The sequence below is a fragment of the Miniopterus natalensis genome, chromosome 3 (assembly GCF_054644295.1).
Source record: "Miniopterus natalensis isolate mMinNat1 chromosome 3, mMinNat1.hap1, whole genome shotgun sequence".
NCBI lineage: Eukaryota > Metazoa > Chordata > Mammalia > Chiroptera > Miniopteridae > Miniopterus > Miniopterus natalensis.
Window position 1 is genome coordinate 6,677,418 of NC_142083.1, and position 25,143 is coordinate 6,702,560.

Below are 25,143 nucleotides of genomic sequence, written 5' to 3' on the forward strand. Positions count from 1 at the left end.
AGACTCAGTTCCCGGGGAAAGATGGCGGCGGCCGAGAAGCAGAAACACGACGGGCGGGTGAAGATCGGCCACTACATCCTGGGGGACACGCTGGGCGTGGGCACCTTCGGCAAAGTGAAGGGTGAGGACCCCGGGGCGACGCTGGGCCCCGGCCGGGACCGGCCGCTCCGCTCCTCGCGCCTCCATCCCCCGGCCCCGCGCTCCCGGGCTCCGGGCTCGGCAGCCCCGGTCCCGCGTCCGGCGGGAGCCGAGCCCGAGGCCGGCGGGGCTGCGGCGCGGCCGGGCGGGTGGGGGCGGGGTGGGGCCGGTCGCCTTGGCGACGGCGCCGCGGCCGGGGGCTGGTCGGGGCGGCGGCGGCGCGAACTTGGCCAGGGGCGCGGCGGGGGGCGCGGCGCGGGGCCGGGACCCGAGCCCGGGAGCGGCCCGTGTGCGCTCCCTCGGCCCGGGGCCAGCGTCGCGCCCTGTCCGTGCCGGGCATTGTCCTTGTTTCCGTCCCCTCCGGGAGGCCGGCGACCTACCTGCTCGCCGCTGCCCCTGGGGGAAGTGTGTTCCCCCAAAGCCAGGTTGCTGTGGGGGAGCTCAGGGAATGGAACCGTGGAAGAGGCCGTGTGTCGGGAAGGACCCTCCCGGGGGAGGTGACGAGGGGCCCGGTCCCGAGCGCACGCCGGGCCCCGCCGCTGAGCGGGGCGCAGCCCGTGCGCCAGACCGGGGGCCGGGCGGTGCTGCCCCCAGACGGTGCTCGCTGGCCCGCGGCTGCAGCGCCTTCATCTGCACAGGGCATGTATGTGTCGACGAACAATTTAGTGCCCGTCATTTGAAAACATTTTTCTGTTTTTTGTTTTTTTGTTTTTGAGAACATTGTGGGCTCTCTTACCCTTGGGTTTCAACACAGTATTCTGGAAATAGCAAACTTGCTCTCTAGTCCTCCAGCTTCTGGCACAAGAAGTTTAATTGCAAACTTTGTGAGGCATACATATATATATTTTTTTCTTTAAAATATTTGACTTTGCTTTTAGGACTGCAGAGGAGAATAGTATGAAACAGGTAATAATTTATGGCTTTGGATACGCAAGAGCCTATGACTTACGTATAGATATTCGATGTGAAAGAAGGAAACGTTTCTGAAAGTCTGTACAGTGAATTGACTGAGCCTTGCCCTACCAGAGCTAAATAAACATTTTCTGATTTTATCTAGGGATGGAAGAGGAGAACCCTTCCTTCTCTTGCCCTTTCTGAGTCATAGAACTGGAAAATTGCTGTGTAGCCCACAGGGAAGCAGCTGCCTAAACCTTCCTATGAAAATCAGCAAGGCCAACAATCTAAGAAAGTAAGACGCAAATGCCAGAATAGGGCGATAACAGCCATTAATTAGGGTGGGTCTGGATTAGGTCAGTAAGACGGTTCTTTCTGTGCCCTTGAAGTTATCTGTTTTGGCTATGCTGTCTCTTTACTTGTTCACAAATTACAAACTGCTTTTAGTTTGCAAGTATTGGTAAAAAATGCTCATTGATGCCCCCAGATAGTGATGACTCTCGATGCCGTCACCTCTCCCACAGTTTTGCTTGGATTAGGTTGCTCATCATGCTCCTGCTGTAGACCTGAGAGGAGTCAGGTCTCACTTTTTTCAGTTTGCTAGGGGGCTTTTGGCCTGGCAGATAGGAAAGCAAGAGGAAGTCTTGTTTTCTGGACTTGGTCTGTGGTATGGTTGTGACGTGAGGAGCAGTGGCTGCTCTTCCTGAGCCTTCAGGCCTCCACTCGTGCCTCGCTCACACTGTCCGTCCGAGTCAACAGCTTCATCAGGTAGGTCAGCAGCTTCACCCCGCACAGAAAGGCCAGCACTGGTCAAAGCGTCGCAGATGTGGTTCAGTTTGTACGTAAATACATTAGTTGATGTTGGTCAAAATCCTCAACCGGTACTTTTTCTACCCTCACCCAAGTATTATGTTTACTGATTTTTAGAGAGAGGGAGGGAAAAAGAGAAACATCGATGTGAAAGAAACATCGATCAGTTGCCTGTCATAGGTGCACCAACTGCGGATGGAACCTGGGTATGTGTCCCGACCTGGACTTGAACCTGTGACCTTTTGGTGTACCAGACATTGCTCCAACCAGCTGAGCCACCTGGCCAGGGCTCACCCATTTTTAACAGTTAAACAGTTGGGATGCCTTTTGCCCCAAGTAATAGAAAATCCAGCTGAACCTGGCCAAGAACATCTCTTTGGGCAGTCCTCTCTCCAGAGGAAGTGCTCGTGCACCTCTTCGAATCTCACTGGCTCATCCTGTCCCTTAGGCCAGGGATGCCTTGTGCCAACCAGCTTAGGCTATGTTCCTAAGTCGGCACTAGCAAGGGAGATGGAATTACCCTTACAGGGACATGGACACTCTTGGATATGCGTGTGTTGTGTGGGGGTGGGGGAGGGGATCTTCGAAGTACTTGGGTAGTGTGGGGAGACAGGGTAGATACACAGACATGGGTATTATTAGGAGAAAGGGGGATATAGATGCTCAGAGAGCAGGCAAAGATAACTACTATAGTGGTGATGTTGGTAACTTACACTACCCCTAATTTGACAAGAATTCTTATGAATAATATGATTAGCCATGTATTTCAATGGAGACAGTTTGGAGTAGATAGAGCTTTTAAAGTTAGTTAAGCACATTGGTAAATTTCACATAGAAAAGGAATCTAATAGAAGATGTGATATTGATAATGCCGGAGAATTCCCAATGTAATATTCCATGCTTAGATGAAATTTAATTTTGGGGAAGGAGGGGACTGTAAATTTATAGTGATTATTTTGTTTCTTATTACAGGCTAAAAAACTTAATGGTAACATTTTGAGGGGAAAGTTGAAACAGACAACAGGGGTAATTTGGAATTATGCTTGAATTATCTTTTATTACTTCCAAGGTCTCCCCCCATGTGACTATTGCAGTAAATTAAAATGGCAGTTTTTGTTAGTTTTCCAAGAGAAGGCTGTTTTTTTTTAGTGGGGTGGATGGTCTTTGGCAAATGAGTTGCTTATACATAGAATCTATTAAGTTGGCAAGTATTTCTACATAAAACTGCAGTGTCAGGTAAATAGATGACTGTTCTCTTTGTGAATGAATCATAGTGGAAGTTACTTAAACATTTCTTTAAGTAAAAATCTATAATTGAACTAGAGCTATATATATATACACATCAGCATGGGTGAATCACAAGTATATAAGATTAGGTCACTAAAGCAGAAGCAGCAGAAGAATGTTTACACTCATTTATATAAATTTTAAAAACATGCAAAAGCATTCATATTTTGCTAGTGGGAGTATAAATTGGTACCACCTCTGTAGAGTGTGACAGTATTTATTAAAATTAATCCAGTAATTTATTTTCTAGGAATTTATCCTATAGTTATATTCATGTGTGTGAAATGAGTTATTTATTGCCATATTGTTTGCAAATTCAAAAGATTGGAAGCAACTTTCTAATAGGACATTAGTTAAATTATGGTTTATTCATACAGTGATGTGTCTTGCAAACATGAAAATAAAAGCAAGAGACTTTATATAATTTAGGGGACAATTTCAAGGTATACTTTTAAGAGGAGAAATGAGGGAGTAGCAGAATGATATGTATAGTATACCTACCATATATAAATATTAAAACCAGGCAAATATGTGTCTAAGTGTAACTGCTTATTTATGAATAAAGTGTCTCTTTAAAGGTACACATGAAACTGCTACATTAGTTGTTCAGGGGAGGGGAGCTAGGTATCGGGACATTTCACTGTGTATCCTTTTTGCACTTTTGAATTGTGTAGTACGGGTATTATGTGTTCAAAGAATAAACAAAATTAAATTTGCAAGAGAGGCACAGGAAAACAATATTGTATTGTTTATGGGTTCAAATTTGTGGGAAACACTGCATTCAAAATAGTGGTTATCTCTGGGGAGAGGAAGGAGAAAGATCTGGGAAGAGTCATACTGGATTTCAGCTGTACTATTTTACTGTTTAATGGTGGGTGAGACATGGATATTTGGTATGCCTTTTGGGATGGCTGAAAGTGTTGTTAAAGGTAGATTTCCCCCCTCAGTCGGGTAGGTCAGTTGGTTGGAGTGTCGTCCTTACACCAAAAAGGTTGTGGGTTTGATTCCCGGTCAGGGCATATACCTAGGTTGCAGGTTCGATCCTCGGTTGGGGCGCATGTGGGAGGCAACTGATCCGTGTCTCTGTCTTACATCGATGTTTCTCTTGCTCGCTCTCCCCCTTCTTCCTCTCTCTAAAATCAATGACCATATCTTTGTTGAGGATTAAAAAAATAATAAAGGTAGCTTTCTCAAATTTCCACCAATAGCTTTTAAAGTTTACCCCTCTCTAGGATTATTTTTTTGCTAATATTTTTATAAATGAGACTTTTAATGTTACAGTGGGGAAGTAATCATTAGGTGATTAGAATATCTTCAATCGATATTTCTATCTGTAGGTGGCATCTCTTTCCTATTTAAAATCCTCTCAAAGTATGATCTTGTTTCACTTCAAGATTGCATATCCACCCAGCCGCCGTGGCTCAGTGGTTGAGCATTGACCTATGATCCAGGAGATGGAGGTTCAATTCCCAGGCAGGGCCCATGCCCAGGTTGTGGGCTCAATTCCCAGTGGGGGCCTTGCAGGAGGCAGCCGATCAATGACTCTCTCATCATTGATGTTTCTGTCTCTCTCCCTCTCCCTTCCTCTCTCTGAAAGCAATAAAGATATATTTTTTAAAAAAGATTACATATCTGATTAGAAGAGCAATTGTTACAATGTTCTACAGTTAGACAAAGTTCCCTTTAGAGAGCAAGAACAGGTTGTTAGCTAAGATTTAGTTGACTAATTTCCTGTTCGTGTGAGGGAGAGGTGAATTCTGGTAACCTTTGCTTAATGATGTACAGGTCTTCCATTTCGTTCAAAAGTAACGCCTTAGCACTACTGTTACACAGCGAGAGTCTGAAAAGTAGAATTTTGAGCTTTGGAAAAGGGACGCATCTCTTAGTAATGCATATCCTGGCAGGGTCCATTTATGACATTGATCAATTATGAAGCAGCAATTAATTTGGCTGCAACTGAGCTTAGTCAGTGGCGAATGTTTAGTTTACTTTTGAGAAAGCTGGGTTTATTGTGAGGCTTAAATGTGAGAATGTGTGTTTTTTCCGTAAGCTATAAGACACGATAGTTTGAAAAGTATTATGCAACATAAATTCTAATTTTGAAGTATTTTGGTAATTGGGTTCAAGGCAAATATTTCTGTTCCTGTAAGTAAGGAAAACACACAGATAATCATGTGATGGCCTTAAATTACCAAGATTTGCTGGGAGGAAATAAACAGAGGGAATATTGCCTACTCTGAAAGAGGAAATATTTTAGACTCATCAATGTTGGACATTATTTGAAAACCTCGGAAGGAAAAACCTATATCCAGTTAAGACTGGGAAATACCAGGTTAAACAACTTTTAACAGGTTTCTTTACTACAGGGCTTTTCAGAGCTTCTATAGCGTTAATATGCATAGTGAGTTGTGTTTTTTTTTTAATCATGAGAATATCTGACTTTTTAAAAAAAATTACTGATTTTAGAGAGAGAGGAAGGTAGAGAGAAATATCGATTTATTGTTCCACTTATTTATGCAGTCATTGGTTACTTCTTGTATGTGCCCTGACCAGGGATTGAACCCGCAACCTTGGCGTATCGAGATGATGCTCTAACCAACAGAGCTACGTGGCCAGGGCCCATAGTGAGTTTTGAAAGGGGAGAACATATGTCCTTTCCCAGACTTCCTTGATTATGGAGGTTTTTTCCTGTGGAGAGTCTCCAGTCCTGGTGTTTTGTAGAGCATACTTTATAAAATTTATTTTAATAATTTAGTTTTATAAGTTTTCTAGCCCACAGAAAATTAGAACTCCTAAATTAGAACATGGGAGAGGAGGCTGTAATAGTTGGCTCTTGATAGACTGTGAATGATGGGACACAACTTTAAAAAGCAGAAAACCACAGGAGCTGGACATACAGTCTAGGAGCAAGAAGTCCCATCCAGCCAAGTGACTCCCATGATGTCACCATGCGAGGGTGCTGGGAGTAACTGATGCTCATAGGTGTCGAACATCTGCTTGGTCCCTAGTCATGTACAGTGTGTTCCATTTAAGAGCGCTTGGGCATGTGGAGTAGTTTAAAAAGCCTGCTTTCAGAAGAGATTACTTCTGTTAGCTTGTTAATGTTAATGGTAAATATCATTTTAGAAAATTCACTTATAAAGTGATAAACTTATATCAGTTTCCTAGAGCTGTAGTAACAAAGTACCACAAACTGAGCAGCTTAAAACAACACATTTATTCCCCCACAGTTCTGGAGGCCAGAAGCCCAGAATCAAGGGGTTAGTAGAGTCACAGCCCTTTTGAAAAAACTAGGGGGGAGTCTGTTCCTTGCCTCTTCTAGCTTCTGGTGGCTGCTGGTGTTTCTTAGGTTGTGGCAGCAAAACTGCAATCTCTGCCTTGGTCTTCACATGGCCACATCCTGTGTGTGTGTCTGTGTTTCTTTCTGTGTTCGCTCCTCCTCTTATAAGGACGCCGGTCACTAGATACAGAGCTCACCCTAAATCTAGAGTGATTTCATCTTGAGATCCTTAGCTGATGAGGTCTGCAAAGACCCTTTTTCCAAATAAGGTTACTTTCTGAGGTTCCAGGTGGACTTGAATTCAGGGAGGAGAGACACTATTCAACCCCTACACTTGCCTTTGTATTTTATATGCCTATAGTTTTATGCTCTTCATTTCTCCTTAATAATACCTTAATTTTTTTAAAAAAAATAGGTCTTTCTTGATTTGAGGGAGAGAAAGGTAGAGAGAGAGAAAGGGAGATAGAAACATCAATGATTAGAGAGAGAGTCATTGATGGGCTGCGTCCTGCATGCCCCCGACGGGATCGAGCCTGCAACCGGAGCATGTGCCCTGACCAGAAATCAAACCCCGATCTTCTGGATCCTAGGTCGATGCTCAAATGATGAGCCACGCCAGCCGGGCAATACCTTAATTTTTGAGTAACTTTTAAGTTGGTTTGATAGAATAAATAAAATATCTTCTGGTATCCTGTCTTAAAACATTGAAATTGATGCCAGGCAGGTTTTTAGTAGACAGGGTTCATCTTCTTGTACCGAAAGAAGGTCACAGTAGCAGTGCCTGGCGTATAGTAGTTGCAGGTACTCATTAACTATTGCTTAAATAAGTAAATGAAGTTTTAGCATAATTATTGTCCTTTTTAAAACTATAAGACAATAAACTAAGGGTTCCTCTGATATGTTTAACTGTTTGTGTTCTATGAAAAGGATATTTATATTTGTGGTGTTGTACTAAGTAATATCATTTGAGGATTGTCGTTTTTTTAAAAATTACTACCTTTCACTTGGCCCTTTTTGGAAAAAGCACAATATTTTGAGACAGACCTGGGTTCAAGTTTGGCTTTGCAGGCCACTAGCTGTGCGACCGTGGGCAGGTTAATTCCTCTTACGGTGCTTTGCTCCCTGCAGAGTGTTGCTGACGACACGGATCTTCAGGGCTGCTGAGGGGTCTGCATATCTGGTACACGGTGGGAATGTCGTGAATAGTAACTAGTATATTGTACGCCTAAGTTACATTGCATATTAACTAGATTTAAAATACTATTTAAAAATAGTATTTGCTGAAAAAATCTGATTTAAATTCAAGTCAGATGCACCTGTTTTTTCCTCTGCTCTTCTGTGACTGAACGTGTTCCTACAGTTTTTAGATAGTAGGTGAAATCCCTGCCAGGGACTTGGTGCTCTGTGAATACAGTAAACCCTCGATTTTGCGGACTTCGATTTAGCGGACGAAATTTCCAGTCCATATGTCGTATGTGAAAATTAACACCCTGTTCATTTTAAAATGCTTTTAACCAAGATTTGTGTATAATTAAATAAACAGGTGGGTTGATCCTCTGCTCCCTAATTACTCATGAGTTGGATTTTACTTGATTCCCTGTCCCGTTCCCTCCGATTCTTGCTCAGTTCTTCCTCATTTTTGGTTTGTGTTGCATAAATGTTTCTGTCACATTTGTGCTACAACTTACTGCTTTCGAAATGATTTGTTTCTGTTGCAAAAGTCATCTTACTCTGCTCTTATTTCATAACTTCTATATTCTCTTAACTATCACCTTAAAATAGTTAATAATGTGTCCTAAAACACTCATTTCTTGGGTGACCTTAATGTGTATTCCCCCCTCCCTTTTTATTCTTTTGTACTGTAATTTTTTTATTTTTTTTTAAACTCATGGCTATTTTGGTCACTTTCAGAGGCTAGGAAGGTCCGGGAACCCAGGTCGCTTTGGGTCAGTACTGTTTTCCCTGGCAGCATTAACTGGCATGCAGGAGATGCTTACTGCATGATGCCAAACGAATGGATTTGAGAGAATGCTTTGGAGCTCCTCTTGCATTTCCTTATTTAATGACAGAATGTACTTCTGGGGTTTGTGATAATTCCAGTTGTTTCTTAAAGCTACTCAGGATTGAAACTAAATTAAGCAGGGTATGACATGAGAGGAGACTGGCTGATTTGTGTTGGAGTTTAGCCTAAATGGATTCTGCTTTAATATTCTTTCCAGGTCTCAGTCTGCGGTATTATCTAGTATTGTGCATATTTCCCAGTCTGTCTCAGCTGTGCAATTAATGGGAAAAGGTTCCTAGGAAGCCAGGGCTTGGAAGTTTGGGGGGTAGTTGGGACAGAGGTGATTACTATTTCAGGTATCAATAAACTGGGCCTCAGAAAGAAAATGCTTCCTGAATTGTGTGTATGTTTACTGATTTTAGAGAGAGGAAGGGAGAGAGAGAGAAACATCGATGTGAAAGAGAAGCATTGATCAGACCTGGGCATGTGCCCTGAGTGGCAATCGAACCTGCGACCTTTTGGTGCACCAAAGGACACCCAGCCACCTGAGCCACACCAGCCAGGGCCTGAATTGTGTTTTTACAACCAAGCTGGTTGCTCTCAATCACATCTGGTTGGTACTGGAGATTGGAGAAAGCCTTATCAGAAATAGGAGTGTGCTTGATTCCCACAGTTCATTTTAGCTCTGACTGTAGGGTTTTCCTCCTCACTAATTTCATGTATATTTAATAAGGTTTTGATAGGAGTATATCCAGTGCATTCTGTTACTCTGCCATTTCAGGAAGCTGCTCTAATTTCTTAGCCATGGGTGGTTCTGAGATTAGTGGAGCTATATAAAGGGCAGTTAAATTTAGAGATTCCTTTTACCTTGTAGTAATTTAAAAATGGATTTTCACCTTATGATTCTGTGATAATCCTTTGGGTTCCAGTAGACTGTGCTGCAGTTGCACATTTGCTCCTTTGCTGGGAAGGTTGTGTTGTAGGGATATTGTGAAGGTTAAAGGATCTCTAGATTGGAAGCTGAACTTAGGTGGAAAGTTGTATTGGAAAGGATTGCGCGTCAGGACTCTGACTTAAACACACTGAGTCTTATTTAACAAAGATTTTCCTCTCCCATTGCGGAATATCTGTATAACTTGACCTTGGATTTAATACTATTAATTAAAATATTTAAGCAAAGTAGCTTAAAAAAATTCAGAATACTGCGGAAGTAGCCCGCCCTGGTTCTGGCTGAGTTGGGCTTTGGTGGGCAGGGCGCCGTCACTCGCTGCCTTGGTTAGCCTGCTGGGGCAGGGCACTGACTTGTTGAAAACCATTGTACCCGATGATCTGTAAGGTTCTTACTCCTGGGTTTTTGGTGTTGGTTTTTACATCCTCAACCGAGGACACTGATTTTAGGGCGTGGAAGGGAGAGAGAGGGAAACGTCCATGGGAGAGAAACGTCGGGTGGTTGCCCTCCTGGACGTGCCCAGCCTCCAGGGTCTGTGAGTGACGCATCCACACAGGCGCCTGATTCCGCGCACAGGGTTTCTGGTCGACCGCCTCTTATGGTAGATGGATGTTAGCTCTTACACCTTTTCCTCTACACCTTCATTCTCCTAATAAAATTATATCATTCTTTAAAAATCCATATTTGGTGTTTTCATAATTGTGATTGTATGTCTGATAGCTTAAAGAATGAAAAATAAATGGAGAGACGATAAAAGAAAAGGAAGTTTCTTTTCTCTCTCCCTCCGCCGCCCAGCCTCCCTCCCTGGAAGGGGACCCCTGGTACCATGTTCCTGTGTGTCCTCCCACTTAGTCACTCACTCAGATATTCACGGGTAAATCGGGCGGAACTGGAAGGAAGTTAAACCCGCTCAAGTATTTTCTGAGAATGCTAAGATTCCTACTCTTAGAATGTGTCTAACTATGTACTAATTCATTAAACGATTTCTCCTGCAGTTGGCAAACACGAATTGACGGGGCACAAGGTCGCTGTGAAGATACTCAATCGACAGAAGATTCGCAGCCTCGATGTGGTAGGAAAAATCCGCAGAGAAATTCAGAACCTCAAGCTTTTCCGCCATCCTCACATAATTAAACTGTAAGACCTGATTATATTAAATACAGCCTTACCACTTTCCATCATCTTTGTTAACCTAATTAATACGATGAGTGAGGGAGACGACCGGCGTTTCCTCGGTCTGTTCCTGAGGGTGATGTTTCTCCCTGTTCTGTATCTGACCCCACTCAGGGTCCCGGAAGCCTGCGTTCCCGTTTCGCCCTGTGCGTGTCAGCAGTTACCATTCTCACTCGTTCTCTTCTGGATCGATGCCCTTCTGATAGATAACGTTCAGCGCCCTGTTTGCTGCAGGACCAACAGGGATTTGCTAGGACAAACTCTTAATCCCCAGATTTCCACGTGTCAGTTACCCTCACTAGAGACAGGCAGTCAGAAGGGTTTTCCCCAAGCTGCTGACATCTGATAAGACAAAGAGCAGATAATAGAATGTCAGGAGTCCACTTGTGCACAAGGGCAGTAACATTACCGGTGCTTCTCAGTTGCCAGTTGTAGGGTTTTTAGGTACTTTGTTCACCGCTCAGCTTTATGCTACAGGTTGTAAGTTAAAACTGCTTAGACTTTTGTCTGAACTCAATGACTCAAAATCTGTTTCACTCTCACCTCTTCTCGTGTTGAGGTGTCATGGTTTCAAATATGTCCGTGTGCTGATGGCCCCTAAGCATCCACCTCCCGCTTTGAAGCCTTTGCCCTGAACTCCAGACTCACGCCCACTGCCTGCTTTCTACGTCCGTGTGGATGTCCGCGAAGCACGTGAAACTCCACGTGGCTGAAACAGAACTCGCTGTTCCCCTCCCAGACCGGCTTTTCCCCGTCTCCCGCATCTCAGTTAACATCCAGCTCCTCAGGGCAGAAGCTTGGGAGCCACCTTAACTTCCCCACCGCCCTCACGTCTGCCGTCCATTCCATTCTCTTGTCTCCGTTCCGCCATTGCCATCACCCCGGTCTGAGCTCCCTTCATCTCGCTCACGGACTGACCGCTGCACCCACCGGGACTGTCTACGGTCAGTGGTCAGTTCTTCACGTTGCTGCCACAGTAACGTGTGAATAGGCCAGATCACGTGACTACTTTGCTTGAAACCTGCATCTCTCTTAGAGTAAGAGCCAGATCTCCATCCCGGCTTGTAAGGTTCTGTGTCCTCAGGTCTCCAGTCACCTCTTTGACTCCACATCCTATTTCCCTCTCCCAGGGCCCTCTGCCAGCCTTCCTAACATCACTTGAACATGCCAGGCAGGCTTCCACGTGGGGTCTTTGCCCTTGCTGTTCCCTCTGCCTGGTTCACCTTCTTCCTAGGTAATGGCACAGTTTATCCGGTACTTCCACTAGGCTCTGCTAATACCACTTTACCAGAGAGGCCCTCCTTGAACACTCCAGGTGAAAGATCCCCTTTAGTTGCTTTATTTCTCTTTATAGCATGTTCCACCCCCTGAGATGACGCTTATTTATTGAATGTTTGTTGCCTGGCTCCTAGAACATGAACTCCAGGAGGGCAGAGAAGTTCTGTTTCCTGCAGTTATCTCAGCTCCTAGCACAGTACCTGGAAGATTGTAGGTGCTTAATAAATATTTATTGAATGAATGAGTTCATATGTGTTAATATTGGTAGATAATGTTTTCTCTCACCAGGTACCAGGTCATCAGTACACCATCTGATATTTTCATGGTGATGGAGTATGTCTCAGGAGGAGAGCTATTTGATTATATCTGTAAAAATGGAAGGGTAAGCAGCTCCGATTTAATCCTGTATCTGTTTGTAACTCCCCCCATCCCTTACTGGCTTCAGGACACTGAAAGCAGTTTTGTTAAGAGGTCTATTTAATAACCATTTCCCTTACTCTTATGTTTGTCTAGAATCATAGAGTATTTAGAGCTAGTAAGGACCTTAAACATTATTTCCTCAGCCTACTTACACAGATGTGGAAACTGAGACCCACGGTTTATATGTTTGCTCGAGGTCACATGACTTACTAATGACAGAACTGGAATGAGAGCACAGAACCCATGATTTTCAGACCTAATTCTCGGGGGCATACAGATACTTTACATATTTATCTTTAAGTATATATTTAATCCTTACTAGGCCTTGCTCGTCAACCCTAGCCACATTTAAATTGCATTCATTTTCTGGTTTCAGAAATCTGTCGTACCTGAAGTAGTAAGGACAGGCTCCGTGAAGGAGGTAGGAGTTAGACTTACAGAATGTAGAGCTGGAAGGAACTATAGAAGACATTTTGAACAGTATCCTAAGTTACGGATCCAAAACCTGAACGCTGCCCCCTGCCCACACTGTTTCTCACACCCAGGTTATGTGGTTTGCAAAAGCCTCTTACTGAAAAGCTGCACCTAGCACTGAGAATCCATTTTCCCCCCTCTGAACCTTTCTTTATATCAGTCATTCACTTGTTCTGTATGGCCTATGTTTATTTTCATCAAACTCAACTCATTAACCAAGTTCATCCTGACTTGCCATATCTTAACATGGTTCATGTAAATTTCAGGATTCCACTTCTCTATTCACCGTGTATCCCTCCACCTCCCTTTTTCTGCCTGGAGAAAATGGAAATAGACACAGGTTTAGTTGGCATCTTGTTTTCTTTTCCATTTTTCATTTCTTTGTCAGTTTGCTTTACATTATGGGAATTTTCTTCAGCTTTTTCTGTTGCATATTAAAATTTCAGTTGTCATATTTTCTGTTTCAAAGATCTTTCTTATATTCTGAAATTTTCTTTCTTTAAATAGCCTGTGTTTTCTCCACAGGTGTAATGATCTTATCTGAAGATGACAATTAGTTAAATGTTTTTCTCGGGTTCCCTGCATTGTTCCTGTACGCTCTGTGCTCCCTGCTCCCTGGTTTTTTAATTCACTTTATTGGTCTTCCTTTGTCTTTTGTGCATTGGCCCTTCCTCACTGGCTGTCCACTCACTTGAGAATGGGGTACTAAATGCCAAGCTCATGTGGGTGGAACTTACTGATAGGTGGGCCTCCCATAGGTTGATTAGGTAGGGACCTGTCCATTTTATTAGGGTACACCAAATGTCAGTAACAAAAAACATCTTTCCTTGGATCAGATAGTTGCTCCAGAAAAACCTTGCAGTTTCTCTGAGGGTATCAGCTTAGCTGCCAGCGCTCGGAAGCTGGATGGGGAAGAGGCTGCAGGTGTCCCTAGTTAGTATGTTAACTTTCACTTAATCCCCTTGTTTTCCTTCTGGTGCCTCATCCCTGCCTTGGTGTCCTTGAGGACAGAGCTGAGTCATCCTTACTAAAGAGTAAATCACGGGTCTTATTCCCTAGTAGAGGTGAGATTAAAACGTCTTTCTTCAACCAGTGTCCTCTGTTTTCGGCCCACCTCTCACATCTACCTTCAAAAATTCCCAATACTTCCCATTTCTGAGCCTCTCCAGGGTTCTGTGTACAGACAAGTTTATTACTGGTCTCTGTCCCTGTAGGCTTGGGTTTCGCTAGCGTCCTGCCTGGCGAAGTCTTGGGCACTGTTCATCTGCTCTCCAGCATGGTGACTCCTCTTGATTGCTGTTGTCTCTTCTCTGGTTCTTTTGTCTTTATGTGCTGATGTCATTTTGGTAATGTTTCAGGGAGTGGAGACCAAGGCTCAGTCTGTCGTGTTTAACTGGAAATGCGCTTTGACCTTTCTAACCGACCTTGTAGATCTTTCCCTCATCCTTTGTACTGTATTTATTATCAGTTCAGTATAATCTTCATTGTTTTGTAGCCTCTCGAGTTATTTTACCTCTTATATTTTGTTTAGTCAATTAAGTTTTCTTCTCTTTCACATTTAGAACACATTCTTTTTTTATTTAGCACAGTTGATATAAATATTTTAAAAATCAACTTACATTTCTTCTAGAAATAAAGGTGTTAGATTGCTAATTCATTAGTATTCTTTTCGGAGGAAGGGTGGGTATCTCATAGTACTTTGATCATTTTAATTTGGTTTTCAAAAAAAATTATTTCATCTTTTCTCCCAGATCATCCATGCAATTTAAGGTATAAAAGTCTGGTTTTAGAATGCTAATATGTGGTCTGAGTTAGAGAAGTGCACATTAGAGTTCGCTGCCTAAAGAATTAATAGCAAGCATGTCCAAGTAATGATTATGGAAAAAACAAGAAAATATGGATAAATGAAAGATAATTTTTAAAAGAATATTTTTTAAAATGTAGTTTTAGCATAAGATAATCATTTCAGTACGTAGATTAAAGGTAAATGCTTTTATATTTTATAAAATAAGTGGAATTAAGGTTTTCCTTTTGTTAGAATTAGAACGTCTTTTATTTCAGAACATGAGATGGTTGCTTGCTAATTCATTGACCGTACTTAAGTGTCTTCCTCATGAAGTCTAACATGAAGTCCCCACCACAGCATAACTGTGTCCTTGCCCTGCCTTGTTTTTCTTCCGTGCACTATATCACGCATTCCTTTTGTCTGTTCTCGTCAACTGTGTTAGGTCCTTTATTTTGTTTCTATATATCATTAAACAGTGCACGGCACGCAGTAGGTGTTCAATAAATATTTGTTAAAGGAGTGAAAGATGAAACGTTTTGAATTTATAGAAAACATGTCTGGTTTTAGGCAGAAATTGAAACTATTTGAAATAGCTCATGAGATATAAAGGAAAGCAAGCTGTAACAATGTGGCCATGACAGTGGTAACATTAAAAACTTGTTACTGACTTGGGTTCCAAGATCCTCTCAGCATTTCTGTTTTGTGCTGCATCTCCTCTGCATTTCAAACGTGCATTGTAAATGAGGTTCATTTGGAAGGTTTCATGCATTCATACAGTTTTGTAGATTGGAGAATTATAGGTAAAAGAACTTCTTTTGCACACACCTTTAAGATGCCTCTCTACTTTTTTTAGCTGGATGAAAAAGAAAGTCGACGTCTATTCCAACAAATCCTTTCTGGAGTGGATTACTGTCACAGGCACATGGTGGTCCACAGAGACCTGAAACCCGAGAACGTCCTGCTTGACGCACACATGAATGCCAAGATAGCTGATTTTGGTAAGGAGGTTTTTATAGTCATATGTTCATCACGTTTAACGAGCAGGAGTAGCATTCTTCAGGTAACTTCCACTTTTATGTAGTAGACCTAGTATCCCAGAGTAGTATAGCTTCACCATTTTGTTCATGAGCATACAGAAAGGCGAAAAGATAAGGCATTCTATTTTTTTAGCTTTATGTCTTCTTTAAAATTGAGTTTTGTGACAGTAGGTAAACAATTTAAGTTGGTGGCAGTAGAGACGTCATCAGAAGGAGCCTATTATGTGTGAAGGAGCAGCCTATTTCCAGTGTGTTCTTTTGATCAGTTATGGAGCAGGTGGAGAGACTGGGATGGAGTTATTCAAACTTTGAAAGCCAGAAGGTAAACTATATGAACAAAATTGTTTAGGGGGAAAAAAGGTATTTTAAATATTAGAAAAACAATTTTATCTTGAGAAAAACGTCATTTCAGCTTGAGGAACGTTATTTGGATTGTGAAAGATGAATTTAATTTCCTTTTATTTCCTGTATAAACTGCCATTGACATTAAATCTAACAGAAAAGTGGATCTCTGCAATGTTTTTTGCTTAGCTTCATTTCAAATCAGAGATTTTCTTATAAATATTTTTCTGTTTTGAATATATATATATTTTTTAGTGTATAGAAATTAACTGAACATGCCAACCAGCCCTGAGCTGCTATTTTTTTGTTCTGTTTTTTGGTAACTGACTAAATTATTTGACTTCCTTATACCTCAGTTGTCATAATTACTTTTATATAGAGGACATTTTTAAGAAGGCAGAGGTGTCTTTTTGGAGTAAAACTGTGAGGGAACTCTGATTTTCAAAATTATTATATTCTGTTAAAGAAACGGGGGTTAGGAAAAACTTTCCATTTTAATTCTCTGTTCTACATTTTTTCTAGTAATTTCTGTATTAATAAAATTTAAACTTTTTTTTAAAAAAAAATATCTTTATTGATTTCAAAGAGAGGAAAGGAGAGGGAGAGAAAGAGATAGAAACATCAGTGATGAGAGAGTCATTGATCAGCTGCCTCCTGCACACCCCTGACCAGGACCGAGCCCGCAACCCGGGCATGTGGCCTGACCAGGAATCGAACCCCGATCGCCTGGATCGTAGGTCGACGCTCAACCGCTGAGCCACGCCTGGCCAGGCTGTATTAATAAAATTTATTTATTTATTTATTTATTTATTTATTTATTTATTTATTTATTTATTTATTTATAATATTTATTGATTTCAGAGAGAGGAAAGGAGAGGGAGAGAGAGAGAGAAACATCAATGATGAGAGAGTCATTGATAGGCTGCAGCCCGCAACCCGGGCATGTGCCCTGACCGGCAATTGAACCCTGATCGCCTGGATCCTAGGTTGACACTTAACCACTGAGCCATGCCTGGCCGGGCTGTATTAATAAAATTTAAACATGCCAAGTTTATTCCAGTAAGCTCAGTGACTAATAGCTTAATATATACTCATTAAACTCCAAAAATGTAATAACTTTAAATGTTGAAATAGAGTACAAATTTTAGGGCACAGGTGCAAAATATTTGGGAACAGTAAAGACTAGAGGATTTTGTTGAAGCAAAGAATAAAATGATTATTTTAATGCAGATTCAGTTGTATTGTTTAATGGAGTTTTGCTTTTATTTTTGTCCTTGGAAAATCCTGAGGAGTCGATTTTGTGCATTTCTAGGTCTTTCAAACATGATGTCAGATGGTGAATTCCTAAGAACCAGTTGTGGCTCGCCCAACTATGCTGCCCCAGAAGTGATTTCAGGAAGGTAGGATTGACACTCCCTCCCCTCAGTACCCCTGTAATTGTCCTTTCCTCCTGGATGTTGTTAGTCTATAGTATGTATAATGTTTAATTTAGTGAAAGGAAAAACATTTAAGGCTTATTCTTTTCTTATCCAGAAAGTATTCTTTTTTAAATTTTTTTAAAATATATCTTTATTGATTTCAGAGAGAGGGAGAGAAACATCAGTGATGAGAGAGTCATTGATCGGCCACCTCCTGCATGCCCCCCCCCCCCACTGGGGATCGAGCCTGAAACCCGGGCATGTGCCCTGACCGGGAATCGGACCGTGACCTCCCGGTTCATAGGTTGATGCTCAACCACTGAGCCACGCCTGGCCGGGCAAAAGTGTTGTTTTAAAAATAAAACATTACAATTAACGCCTCCATGTATAGAGGAGAATGTTGGTATGCAAGGTCAGTGTTATATTACAGTAGTTAGATGAGAATACTTACGTTTCCCCTCCTGTGGAAGAAATTGAAGGTTTAAAATCAGTGAGGTTTAAAGGTAGGTGAGACATTAAAAACTTGAATAATACTGAAGTATCTAGTAGTTAGAAGTGGTTTACTGTTTACTTAGATGAAGAATTAAAAGGGTAATGTGTAACTTTAATTTTTCAAATAGATGGTATTTTGGTCGTAGCTTAAGGTTTTATGATAAGGTGTATTATCACCTTATTACAGAGAAGGCTCAAGTATTAGTAAAATCTTCAGACTTCATTTATTTTGAATTTTCACTTTAAAAATCTTTTAGAGACTGCAATATTATAAGAATTCTAACCTCTTTACTAAGCTAATGTGTGAGGTGAAAATCTTTGTATGGTGCAGCTTTTTGAATAGTTTAGACGACAGGGAAGTCAAGTTGTTTGAAGACTAATTGTTCCTCGTGATACCACTGAGATTCAACACAAAGTTGATTTGATTTTCTTTACTAGTTTTTATAGTTAGCTTGTAAGAACTTTTATTCAAACCACGTTTCTTTGTTTCAGATCTTGATTAATTCATAATGCAGAAATATTGTAGTACTTTCTTCCTATTTTCATAAGCTTGCTTGCCTAACCTGCTCAGAGAAATTATATTTCTGTAAAGTCATGGCTATGAACAAGGCAGAAGTGTCCTAATTTTAGATTTATCAGGTTTTATCATTTTATGTTAACTTAATGTTCAGAGTTCTTTAAAAAATCATTTGTGTTGTCTGAATTCTTTTGGGAAGAAAACAATTCAAGACTTAGATACTGGGGGCAGGGTTAAATAAATGAAAATAAACGTATTGTAATTATGAATATATGCAATTGGGCCATGACTAAAGTCTGATTTTTCTAGTTTGTATAAGGTCTTTCTGTAAGATCTGGAAGAATGGAAACTTCTGTTTTCAAAACAGTGTTTATGGATCAGTTTAACAACTTCTTTGACCAGCTTAAAGAAACTGTTTCTCTGAAGCCAGACTTTGATGGGTTATCTAACCAGTCTGCAGCTAGTCTAGGCAGTTGGCTGCAGTGTGTTGCAAGTAGAACCGTCTTTGAACCAGTTGGCTTGGCTTCCGCCCACAGCTGCAGGCCCGCTTTACCTTGAGGACATCTCGGGTTATTGGGGAGGCTGGATTTAGAGTCCATCAGTAAAGAACATTCTCAGTTGGTGAAAGATCATTTCCTCTCTCTTCTGGAACCAAACAACAGTGGTTTTAAATTCAGCAATGACATATTAGTTCAAGGTTTGGCTCTATTGGTTGGCTCTCAGGAGCACATAGGTAGTAAGAACAGAATTTTAGCTATAGACTGTAACTTAAAAAACAAATTTTTGACTTTTGCTTTCAAAGAAAATACTGATAGAATTAGTACAAAATCTTCATGTGTAGTATATAGCACTGATTACACAAACAACATTCTGACTAATAATTATCTGTACTTAAGATTTTTGATTAAATGATTGACTCTCAAGTTACTAATGATTATTTAATCCAACGGGCATTTCCTGTTGCAGACTGTATGCAGGCCCAGAGGTAGACATATGGAGCAGTGGGGTTATTCTCTATGCCCTGTTATGTGGAACGCTTCCATTTGATGATGACCATGTGCCAACCCTTTTTAAGAAGATATGCGATGGAATCTTTTATACCCCTCAGTATTTAAATCCTTCTGTGATTAGCCTATTGAAACATATGCTGCAGGTGGATCCCATGAAGAGGGCCACAATCAAAGATATCAGGTAATAAAGCAACTTGGAGATAATCAGATCTAATAGTATCAATATTGTAAATTAAGTGAAAGAAAACATTGCAGGACAGTAAGCACTGTTTCTATGTTAAACAATTGTGTATAGACACATTTATTTATTTTATTAAAAAATATACACTGTACTGTAAGATTGGTAGGAGGGAGGACTTTCACTTTTTACTTATGCATCTTTGTTTGTTTTGAAATTGTAATAGTGAACATTGTATACTTTTTAAGTTAAAAAAATAGCTAATGAAAAATGAAAAGGACCCTGGGAGGGTATTAGATTTTGTAGTGATTCTTTAAGATTTTTTATAGTATGCTTCATATTTGACTTTTATGTATTCTCATTAGGATGAATACTTTTTAATGGTAAATTTATGTGTAGCTATTTGAGTTCTAATCTCATGAATTATATTTTTTCCTCTCGTTCATCTCAAGGAATTTGAAAATTTTAATATAATCAATGACACATACTTTTTGTAGTAGCAGATGCTGAATCCCATGAAATTGCTGTTTTGTAGGTTAAAAAATCCATTAATGTTGCCAGTTACTTATGGTTTAACGCAATAGCTTAAATAAGCCAAAAGTGATGGTGAAAAATCTGCTTCTTAAATTTGGACGAGACATTTCAGAGGAACACTTAAAATTTGCTGCCGACCATGTTTCGTCTACCATTATGTCCGTGTGCCCTCCTTCCCTGGAATTTCTCTTTGGTCTTATAATAGCTCAATAGCACAGTTCTCTGAGATGGAAGGAAGAAATGAGATGCAGCTCTGGGGCTAGTAAACGAAGGCATTAGGGTAACAAAGGAGGAGGAAAGGTTTTATGTATGTAGACTTCAGAGCCTGGTGCCTTTCCATTCAGTCCGTATGCTGTAGACTAGCCAAAAGAGACCAACTGATGAAATGGACAAATCATTCTCTAAAATTTATGTTTTAAAATATCTGAGAGATCTTTTTTCTTGTTTTACATATTTTTTCCAACTTAAATGTAACCTCAGGTATACACATTTCTTTTCCTGTTACTACAGTATTGCTTTCTCCCTTTTAAAATCAAAGGGAGGCTGCAGCATTTCCCCTAATATATACAATGAATTGTGAGCCAGAAGAGGAAAATCTCAACTTAAAAAAACATGAGTATAAACATAAATGAATTTATATGCTAAATTCCCCAAACTGTTACTTTCAGTCTCACCTCTACTCACAACCCTTCTTCTTGCCCTGCCTTTTTCTCTCAGGGAACATGAATGGTTTAAACAGGATCTTCCAAAATATCTCTTTCCTGAGGATCCATCATATAGTTCAACCATGATTGATGACGAAGCCTTAAAAGAAGTGTGTGAAAAGTTTGAGTGCTCAGAAGAGGAGGTTCTCAGCTGCCTCTATAACCGAAACCACCAGGACCCGCTGGCAGTTGCCTACCACCTCATAATAGACAACAGGCGAATAATGAATGAGGCGAAAGACTTTTACTTGGCCACAAGCCCCCCCGATTCTTTCCTCGATGATCACCACTTGACTCGGCCCCACCCCGAGAGAGTGCCCTTCTTGGTTGCTGAAACACCAAGGGCACGCCATACCCTGGATGAATTAAATCCACAGAAATCCAAACACCAGGGTGTAAGGAAAGCGAAATGGCATTTGGGAATCAGAAGTCAAAGTCGACCAAATGATATCATGGCAGAAGTCTGTAGAGCAATCAAACAACTGGATTATGAGTGGAAGGTAGGAGAGAAAGCATTCTGACGATTAGCCCATTGGGCAGACCTGTAGTGTTTTATAGAATTGCTTTTGACTTTGTTTTTGTCCCTACCATATGCTAGGTTGTAAACCCGTATTATTTGCGTGTTCGAAGGAAGAATCCTGTGACAAGTACGTACTCCAAAATGAGTCTACAGTTATACCAAGTGGATAGTAGGACGTATTTATTGGATTTCCGAAGTATTGATGGTACGTCCTTGACAAAACGCCAGAGGTGACATACTGGCCCTTGTTACTGAACTGGGCTTTTTGTCTTTGATTCTTTTGAAGTTTCTTGAATTGTCCCTAGTAACTCAACAGCAAAAGAGTATGAGATGTGAGATCCTGTGCCCTCGTGATGTCAACATTTGTGAATCTTGTTATTATAGTCTTAGAGTATATTGTCCTTTTAAGATTATCTCGTAGCCCTGGCTGGTTTGGCTCAGTGGTTAGAGCATCGGCCCTCAGACTGAAGGGTCCTGGGTTCGATATTGACCAAGGGCACATACCTCGGTTGCAGGCTCAATCCCTGGCCAAAGCTGGGGCATGTGCGGGAGGCACCTAACCTATGTGTCTCTCACAGGATGTTTCTCTCTCTTTCTCTCTGTGAAAAGCAATCGGAAAAATATCCTTAGGTGGGGATTTAAAAAAAATTATTTTGTAGAATCCTTAAATTCTTAGGATCAGACTGCATTAGTATGTGTTAGCAGTTAAACATTTCTGTTTTTTTGATGTGGTTTATTCTGGTAAAATGTTTTATTTAGAAATGTTGACTTTTCCGTAAGTGTTTATTAATTTTTTGTATCTGATATTTTATAAAATTTTTATTTTTCATGTAAGGATAAGAGTATAGTTATTAGTTTTTAGAGTTAAGTGACAAGGCACTGTAAATAGATTTGATTAGTAGCTCATAGGACAAGGGATTATTTGCTGAGTAAGTTTTCTTGCAGGGCACTTAGAAATGTTTTGTAGGAATTTCTGGTTATTTTTCTCTGCTGAACCAGCCTTTTCCTCTCAGCCTGACACTATAGACATTTTTACGAGTTACATGATTCCAATTTTACCTTTCCATAAGTGTGCTTGAATAATAGGTCATTTTTTTATTTTTAAATATATCTTTACTGATTTCAGAGAGAGGAAGGAGGAGGGGGAGAGAGAGAGAAACATCAATGATGAAAGAGTCATTGATCGGCTGCCTCGTGCACGCCCCCCACTGGGGATCGAGCCCACAACCTGGGCATGTGCCCTGACTGGGAATCCAGCCATGATTTCTTGGATCCTAGGTCGATACTCAACCGCTGAGCCATGCCCAACTGGGCAATAATAGATCATTTTTATATAAAATGCACTGTAGAAGGATTCCTGAGACTAAGCATCTTATGTCCAAGGTAACTATCATAGTTAGCCAACAGTGACACCTTAAACCTAGACTGTTGTACATTTCTATTTACCAGCTACTATAAATAATCAGAGACAACCTGATGATCAAGTCACTGAAATATTTAAAATTTTAAATTAGGTCTTTTACTTGGTCATTAAATTAATGACCTTCCTAAAATACCTTGAATTTTATTAAAGAAACATTAATTATATTGAATATCGTTTTACTGTTTCAGTAGTTAGAAAATGAAAATCTGTATTTAGCAAATGCATCTCTGATTACCATTATGTATAGTTTGCCAGAATATATCCTCCTCAACTATTTAGATTGATTAACTTGAAGTAATTCACTGGGGAAAGCAGACATTTGGTTTTGTTGTTGCTTTTATTTTTCAATACGGAAAATATCTTGAATGGCAAGGTATATACATATGATAGACTATAATACTTACAGTAAATGGTAAATAATCTTGATGTGGTTTGAAATTTACATTAACTCAGATTTCCCATCTGTATTGCTGTTAAAACTAATTTACCTTATATATTAAAAAGCCTGTTGGAACACATTTGACTCATAATTCAAGTAAATATTCTTTCTTTCTCCATCATTATTAAAAGGTATAGATGTATATATAAAAGTTCTCTCATAAACAAAGCCTATAATTGTTTATGGCAATTCTTCATTGGCCCAATCGAGTTAAGATGTGTTGCCATTTTTGTTCATCTGAGATTGTATGGGATTGTCAGGTGAGATTCACCTATGAATATCTTTTCTTTATAAACTCAAAGATAGTTTCTACATAGTATCAGAAAGACAGGTTTGGGCTGCGACATGCTAGCCAGACTTGTTTGTCTGCTTATCTTTATGTCCAAAAGGTGTTTATCTGCTAATACATACTAATGCAGTCTGAGATATGGAATGGGCTTTACTTTTCTCATTGTTTTTGGATCAAATTCTCAACCTTAGCACCTGGGTTTACCAATGCAATGACCATTTATTGTTTTTGTATTGTGTTCCTAAAACTTTAGTTTTTCCCTGCTTTTGTTCATTAATTTGTTCATTGTTGCTCTTTTATGAGATCTTAAAGTAAATATGAAGAGAAAATGGGTGAGTGAAAAGCACTGTGATGAGGGTTAGGAGACTTGGGTTCTTGATTTACTGCTCAGTTCGTACCTATGGCAAGTCACTTAACTTTTGTGGTTTGTTTTCATATTGATGAAACAAGGAGTTGGATGAGATATCTTCCAAAAGTGCATTTATTCTATGATTTCATTATAGAGGGATTCATTTTTATTGCTAAGGACTGATGTTTATTAAGCCCCAAGTTATTAGTTTTTGGGCTCTTAATCTTGGATTGCAAGATTGATGAGTAGCTACGTACTGTACCCCACCTTGATTAGCCATCAGGAGAATACATGTTGTGTGTAAAAAAGATGAGTAATTTAATACTGTACAGATGCTCTGCCTGTGTTTGAGAAGGTATTCAAAATAGACAGGATCTGATAGCTGGTCAGTGGTTGCAAAGAAGAAAATGAAATACTATTAAAAATTTTGGGGGGTGTAATGGATTATAATAAATTGAATTATTTTTTACCCAGATGAAATTACTGAAGCCAAATCAGGGACTGCTACACCACAGAGATCGGGATCAGTTAGCAACTACCGATCTTGCCAAAGGAGTGACTCAGATGCTGAGGCCCAAGGAAAGTCCGCAGAAGCTTCTCTTACCTCATCTGTGACCTCACTTGACTCTTCTCCTGTTGACTTAACTCCAAGACCTGGAAGTCACACAATAGAATTTTTTGAGATGTGTGCGAATCTAATTAAAATTCTTGCACAGTAAACCTAAAACTTTGCTTATTTCTTTGATAGCAATAAGCATGCATAATAAATCATAGCCAAATGCTTCCATTTATAATCAAGTTATACATAATTATAACTGAGGACTGGCCTTTTGGAATGCATTTTGCACAGGGATTGGGACATGATTAATAGTTAAAAGCCTAATGTGCAAAAATGAATCAAGATAATTTTGTTCACTGTTCAGTGGGCATATAGCATCATATAATATACACAATGAATTATAGGTCTCAGGCTCACTTGATTTTTGGCTATTTTATATTTAGTGTACACAGGGCTTTGTAGAATATTAATTTACCATAAAGGCCTTCATATGTTATTACATGTTGTTACATATTTGCTTCATAAATTTATTCAATAAATATTTGCCTAGAATCCTCAGAGAACTTTATAGCTGGTTTTGTTTTCTGAGCTCCTTAACTTCTTAAGTAGCAAGTATCTTCCAACAGTAGGTTCAGTCTGAATGACTCTTCCATATCCCACACTCTAATAGTCTATAGAATATAGTAAGTCACATCAAAGATAGTAGACACAGGAAAAGTCTGGTTAAGTCCAAAAAACACACAGCACTAACATATTCAGATATTCTAGGCACTGGGCTTAATTTTCACAATCTGTCTCATATTCTGTACATAAATTGCTCTTTTTGTCACAAGAGCTGAAT

General features: G+C 40.2%; 1 protein-coding gene across 3 annotated transcripts; it reads left to right on the forward strand.

Moving 5' to 3' along the window:
* On the forward strand, positions 1-24,562 carry PRKAA1 (protein kinase AMP-activated catalytic subunit alpha 1). 3 transcript variants are annotated; one of them, XM_087815285.1, is made up of 9 exons: positions 1-121; positions 10,356-10,497; positions 12,100-12,193; positions 15,345-15,489; positions 17,183-17,270; positions 19,264-19,488; positions 20,737-21,223; positions 21,322-21,448; positions 24,218-24,562. In XM_087815285.1, the coding sequence occupies exons 1-9, from the start codon at positions 22-24 to the stop codon at positions 24,460-24,462; spliced, it is 1,653 nt and encodes a 550-aa protein (XP_087671411.1). In that variant the 5' UTR covers positions 1-21; the 3' UTR covers positions 24,463-24,562. The 3 variants fall into 3 exon arrangements, with proteins under 3 accessions (XP_087671411.1, XP_087671409.1, XP_087671410.1); XM_087815283.1 differs by lacking the exon at positions 1-121 and adding an exon at positions 766-1,327 and having other exon boundaries at positions 10,356-12,193; XM_087815284.1 differs by lacking the exons at positions 1-121; positions 12,100-12,193 and adding an exon at positions 766-1,327.
* Positions 24,563-25,143: the final 581 nt, after the last annotated feature.